The 7,013-nt window shown below is 43.3% G+C and overlaps 1 protein-coding gene across 1 annotated transcript; it reads right to left on the reverse strand.

Moving 5' to 3' along the window:
* Positions 1-296: 296 nt before the first annotated feature.
* Positions 297-1,277, reverse strand: LOC138980660 (uncharacterized). Its single transcript, XM_070353569.1, has one exon. It carries the CDS (start codon positions 1,182-1,184, stop codon positions 297-299), a length of 888 nt encoding a protein of 295 aa, XP_070209670.1. The 5' UTR covers positions 1,185-1,277.
* Positions 1,278-7,013: the final 5,736 nt, after the last annotated feature.

Below are 7,013 nucleotides of genomic sequence, written 5' to 3' on the forward strand. Positions count from 1 at the left end.
ATACCAGCACACATTCGAAGCACAACAGGCCTTCCTAAAAAGCACAGGCGCACCATATAAACATCTCTCCCGGGCTACACAGATTCAAGGCACGATGGGGCTTCCTACCACAAAACAAGTTAAATGATGACGCCTCCCCCGGGCCTCACATGGCAGGATGGTCAAATCTATCCAGGAAATAAACAAACATGACACATGACTATTAGCGCCTCCTTCAGAAGTATCGACCAGCACAGATATGTATGGCACAATTAGTGGGCCTTTCTTGGGAACACAGGCGCATTATCGAGACAGATTTAGGTGTCTAGGACTTCCAGCTCGCGCAGGGTGGTGACTCTGTGGAATGCGTCGCCTAGGCTCTTGACGAAAATCACGCCGTCCCTGGTCCAGGTGTCGGTGATCTTCTTGTCGCGCTTTAGTTGCCTCGCCTTTGCAGCCACGCTAGCCCGCGTCCTGGTGAGGTCCTCGTTGATGAAGACCTTTGGTGCCAGCGCGGTGCCACGAGATCCAGGCGAATGGCGGTTCGCTGCTCCGGTCAGCACCGGCCAGTGGGCACTCGGGACCACCTTGGTCACGTTCACTTCGCGTAGCTTTTTCCTAGCCTTCATGATGGCTGCTTTGAAGCGGTAAGAGGTGAGTTTTACTATAATGGGGCGAGGGTTCGGGTCCGTGGGACTTGGCGGCTTCCCGATACGATGGCTCCTGTCGATAGCTTCGCCAATGTCGACCCCAATACTCTTCGCAATTGCTGTTGCGATGTCGTCAGTATTTTCGTGGTCCGACTCCGGGATTGGACCTATGCGGATGCAGTTTCGTCGACTATACTGTTCCAGATTGTCAACTTCATCCTTCAAGAGCAGAATCTCACGATCTTTCTTGGCGATTAGCTTTTTCAAGTCAGATATCTCTGATCTCATTTGGGCGGACACTTGGACAGCTACGGCCTTAGATATGATATCCAGCAGCTCTGGATCGCGTAGGGCTGATTTTAGTTCGTCTTTTATTGACATGGCTGCGCCGACGTCAAGTATGGTGCTGCTCAGAAACGCCTTGTCTACTATCGTGGCGTCCGGATCAAACAGATAGCTACTGTCAGCACTATCATCACAGGACCTCTTAGGTATTTCGTCATCAGATAGCGGTGAAGACGCAGGCCTCTTGTCTCGACCACTGGGCGTCGACATAGGTCAATTTCAATGTTCGATAGAATAACAGTGAGGTGAGGAATAACAGGTGAGACTCGGCGTATCAAACAGTACAGTACAGTGTACAACAAGCGCTAGTGCTGTTCACGCGAACTCACATAACACAATGACACACAACACGGCACACAACGGCAGTTCATGTGCAAGGCGTGCAAGGTGAAACATCACGCGTCACGCTTCACCGGTCTAGATTTAGACCAGGTAACCATAATCTTCGCAGGAGTGCAGACAACTTATAAAAGTACGTACATACATCAGGTAAAATGTTCCCTCATAGAAAAGTCAGACAGCTACTCCGGTCGTTTGCACAATATGACAACATGAATGTCCACAAATGTTGAAAAATACACTTAAAAGCACAAAATCCGCCACTGACCAGGCATCACTCAACCACTCGCCGCCATAGCCACTTTCATCTTATTCCTTGTCGGTTCCTGATTCCAAAAACATATAGATATGATATGTTTGGATTAAAAACACGCTCAGAAAGTTAAAACAAAGAGAGGTACAGAAAAGCGTGCTATCCTTCTTAGCGCAACTACTACCCCGCTCTTCTTGTCAATTTCACTGCCTTTGCCTTGAGCGGTGGCCTGACGATGCTACGAGTAAAATGGCATTGCGTTCAGTTTCATTCTGTGAGTTCGACAGCTACTTGACTAAATATTGTATTTTCGCTTTACGCGACTTGTTACATTTAGTCAAGTTTTGACTAAATGTTTTAACATCGAGGGGGAATCGAAACGAGGGTCGTGGTGTATGTGTGTGTGTGTGTGTGTGTGTGTGTGTGTGTGTGTGTGTGTGTGTGTGTGTGTGTGTGTGTGCGTGCGTGCGTGTGTGTAGAGCGATTCAGACCAAACTACTGGACCGATCTTTATGAAATTTTACATGAGAGTTCCTGGGATTGATATCCCCGAACGTTTTTTTCTTTTTTATATTTAGTCAAGTTTTGACTAAATATTTTAACATCGAGGGGGAATCGAAACGAGGGTCGTGGTGTATGTGCGTGTGTGTGTGCGTGTGTGTGTCTGTGTGTGTGTGTGTGTGTGTAGAGCGATTCAGACTAAACTACTGGACCGATCTTTATGAAATTTGACATGAGAGTTCCTGGGTATGAAATCCCCGAACACTTTTTTCATTTTTTTGATAAATGTCTTTGATGACGTCACATCCGGCTTTTCGTGAAAGTTGAGGCGGCACTGTCACGCCCTCATTTTTCAACCAAATTGGTTGAAATTTTGGTCAAGTACTCTTCGACGAAGCCCGGGGTTCGGTATTGCATTTCAGCTTGGTGGCTTAAAAATTAATTAATGACTTTGGTCATTAAAAATCTGAAAATTGTAAAAAAAAATAAAAATTTATAAAACGATCCAAATTTACGTTTATCTTATTCTCCATCATTTGCTGATTCCAAAAACATATAAATATGTTATATTCGGATTAAAAACAAGCTCTGAAAATTAAATATATAAAAATTATTATCAAATTTTTTTTTTCGAAATCAATTTAAAATCACTTTCATCTTATTCCTTGTCGGTTCCTGATTCCAAAAATATATAGATATGATATGTTTGGATTAAAAACACGCTCAGAAAGTTAAAACAAAGAGAGGTACAGAAAAGCGTGCTATCCTTCTCAGCGCAACGAATACCCCGCTCTTCTTGTCAATTCCACGTGCACTGCCTTTGCCACGGGCGGTGGAGTGACGATGCTACGAGTATACGGTCTTGCTGCGTTGCGTTGCGTTCAGTTTCATTCTGTGAGTTCGACAGCTACTTGACTAAATATTGTATTTTCGCCTTACGCGACTTGTTTTGATAAATGTCTTTGATGACGTCATATCTGGCTTTTTGTAAAAGTTGAGGCCGCACTGTCACGCTCTCATTTTGTGACCAAATTCGTCGACATTGTGGTCAAGTAATCTTCGACGAAGCCCGGACTTCGGTATTGCATTTCAGCTTGGTGGCTTAAAAATTAATTAATGACTTTGGTCATTAAAAATTGTAAAAAACATTTTTTTTTTTAAACGATTCAAATTTACGTTCATCTTATTCTCCATTATTTTCTGATTCCAAAAACATATAAATATGTTATATTTGGATTAAAAACAAGCTCTGAAAATTAAATATATAAAAATTATGATCAAAATTAAATTTTTGAAATCAATTTAAAAACACTTTCATCTTATTCCTTGTCGGTTCCTGATTCCAAAAACATATAGATATGATATGTTTGGATAAAAAAACACGCTCAGAAAGTTAAAACGAACAGAGGTACAGAAAAGCGTGCTATCCTTCTCAGCGCAAGTACTACCCCGCTCTTCTTGTCAATTTCACTGCCTTTGCCGTGCGCGGTGGACTGACGATGCTACGAGTATACGGTCTTGCTGCGTTGCATTGCGTTCAGTTTCATTCTGTGAGTTCGACAGCAACTTGACTAAAATGTTGTATTTTCGCCTTACGCGACTTGTTGTTACATTTAGTCAAGTTTTGACTAAATGTTTTAACATAGAGGGTGAATCGAAACGAGGGTCGTGGTGTGTGTGTGTGTGTGTGTGTGTGTGTGTGTGCGTGCGTGCGTGTAGAGCGATTCAGACCAAACTACTGGACTGATCTTTATGAAATTTTACATGAGAGTTCCTGGGAAAGATATCCCCGAACATTTTTTTTTCGTTTTTTCGACAAATGTCTTTGATGACGTCATATCCGGCTTTTCGTGAAAGTTGAGGCGGCACTGTCACGCTCTCATTTTTCAACCAAATTGGTTGAAAGTTTGGTCAAGTAGTCTTCGACGAAGCCTGGACTTCGGTATTGCATTTCAGCGTGGTGGCCTAAAAATTAATTAATGACTTTGGTCATTAAAAATCTGAAAATTGTAAAAAAAAAATAAAAAGTTATAAAACGATCCAAATTTACGTTTATCTTATTCTCCATCATTTTCTGATTATAAAAACATATAAATATGTTATATTCGGATTAAAAACAAGCTCTGAAAATTAAAAATATAAAAATTATTATTAAAATTAAATTGTCGAAATCAATTTAAAAACACTTTCATCTTATTCCTTGTCGGTTCCTGATTCCAAAAACATACACTGCCCAAAATAAGTTAAGGACCAAAAGCCATTTTTCGATCCCAACGTTGATTGTGCAAAAATCACACACATCGGCGACAATGACCCTCAACGCTTTGTGGTCGTCTTGACAGCTTCCCTGCCTTTGCTGTGACAGCAAAAACCGGCACTCAGACTGTGCCTGTATCTCTGTGCAGGCGAGCAAAGAATCCGCAATATTGCGAAAAACGCACGTGAAAGTAACCCTCCTGCAGAGCTCAGCACAGGTGATTTTTTCCCAATCAATCTTTTTTACGTCCTCTGAGAGTGAACTGTCGTCACCAAAAATGCTTTATAAGGCTAGGCAAAATCACAGCAGGCCACCAAACAACCATGCCCCCAAGACTTCATCTGAACCTTGTCGACCGCGGACGAGTTCTAGCCTGGGTTCAAGAGGGTATCCGGCTCCGAGAGATTGCTGCAAGACTTGGCTGCTCCCATTCCATCATCGTGAGGCTGCGGCAGCGCTTTCTGGCCACTGGAAGTGTGGAAACCAGACCCCGGTCTGGGCGCCCTCGAAGCACCACACAACGTCAATACCGCTACATCACACGCCAGGCGTTGCAGACCAGGACGACCACTGCCAGCACCATCAGACGAAGGCTTGGGGTGGCAACCAACACTGCCAGCACCATCAGACGAAGGCTTGGGGTGGCAACCAACACTGACATCAACGAGCAGACCGTCCGCAGCCGCCTTCATGACCAGACGCTGCACGCAAGGCGTCAACTTGGCCGCATTTTACTGACGCCACGTCACATGATGGCAAGACTGGCCTGGTCCACCCGCCATTTGAGATGGAATCGACAGCAGTGGGCCCAGGTACTGTTTTCCGATGAATCTCGATTCAGTCTGGAGCATGATCCCTGGATGCGTGAGGGAGTGAAGAGCCTACCGGGGAGGGTCAGTGATGGTGTGGGCTGGGATCAGCGATATGCTGCGTCAGATTGGGCCCCATGCAGTGCTACATGACGATAATGCTCCCCCACATCGAGCACGGCTTGTGGACGCCTTCCTGCAGCAAGTACAGATCAACAGGATGGATTGGCCAGCCAACAGTCCCGACATGAACCCTATCGAGCATGCGTGGGACATGTTGGGCCGTCGTGTTCGCGAGAATCATGCTCCACCTGCAAACCTCCAACAGCTGCTCGTTCTTTTTCAGCAAGAGTGGCAGGCCATCCCCCAGGCTGATCTGGTAACCATTGTCCACTCAATGAGGGATCGCTGCAACGAGTGCCGCCAGAATCGTGGGGGTTATACCCATTATTGAACTTTGGGAACCTGTGAAACATTGGAATTGACAATCTGCAAAGACTTGCGACTTTTGATTTTGACCCCCCCTTCACTTAAGAGACAGTAACTCAATTGTTTATGAATGGAATTCAATGCACTTTGGCGTGTTTGTTGTTGAATGATTTGACCACAACATATTACAAGTTCCATGTTTTGGGTTGATCGGTTTTTACGTAATTTGTGTTCGGATTTTTGGTCCTTGACTTATTTTGAGCAGTGTATAGGTATGATATGTTTGGATTAAAAACACGCTCAGAAAGTTAAAACGAAGAGAGGTATAGAAAAGCGTGCTATCCTTCTCAGCGCAACTACTAAACCGCTCTTCTTGTCAATTTCACTGCCTTTGCCATGAGCATGAGCGGTGGACTGACGATGCTACGAGTATACGGTCTTGCTGAAAAAATGCATTGCGTTCAGTTTCATTCTGTGAGTTCGACAGCTACTTGACTAAATGTTGTATTTTTGCCTTACTCGACTTGTTACATTTTCTGCACGCAATGAGAGTGTTGTTGCTTCGTTTTGCTGTTGCGTCCCTAGTAATATGTGTCGATGAACAGAATCAGGACCCTAACGTAAAAGAGTTCTGCGAACTGCACGCACCCATGTTTCAATGTATTGAACATTTTCAGAATTTAAAAACTAGCTGGTTTGTTGTTGTTCGATTCTATATTTTTCAACATGAGAGATTTCTTCTGATATTTTTCTTACACCCCAAGCTCTTTTAGTTGATATAATGCACAATGTGATCTTCTCTGTATCAGTATTTAACAAGAATGTTACTAAAAGACGCATATACCGAGCAAAGCTTTTGATTTAAGTTGCCCATCTACTGTGTACTTGCAAGACTTTCACTGTTTTCTTTTTATACTTTATCGAATACAAAATAGGCATTTCCAAGTTGTGTATGCACTTGGGTTTGTCCCGAAGCAAAATTATTTAGGGCTGCCGATCGTGGAAAAATATTGATACGAAGAACAAAATATTGCGTTAATATCGATACGGTTCTTTGTACCAATAAACAATTCTATTACTCGTCATAAAAAAGTAGGCAGATGCGTTTGAGGGCAGATCTTTTTGATGATGCCATTTATTGTAAAACCAGTTATCTGACTGAAAAGGCCATTTATTCCCCTACCATATTCAGAAAACAGATTTATATGCCGTAGTGTCTATACAGTGGAACCTACACCACAGACACCCCCCAAACTCAAATTCGCAAAATTAAAGTTCCCGCGCTAAAATCAACAAACAAATCAGAACAACTGACACGAAACATGTTCTGTATGTCATAAGACAGAACAATCACATATGCATCTAAAACAGCCAGTCTTGTTCTCATATCTCGTCTAACATGACGTGCAGTGTAGGTGTCAATCCTCTCAGAAGGCATAAAAGGCAGTATT

This window comes from Littorina saxatilis, linkage group LG11 (genome assembly GCF_037325665.1).
Source record: "Littorina saxatilis isolate snail1 linkage group LG11, US_GU_Lsax_2.0, whole genome shotgun sequence".
Classification (NCBI taxonomy): domain Eukaryota; kingdom Metazoa; phylum Mollusca; class Gastropoda; order Littorinimorpha; family Littorinidae; genus Littorina; species Littorina saxatilis.

Excerpts from the sequence above, each read along its gene's own strand:
- LOC138980660 (XM_070353569.1), bottom strand. The coding sequence starts at position 1,184 with ATGTCGACGCCCAGTGGTCGAGACAAGAGGCCTGCGTCTTCACCGCTA.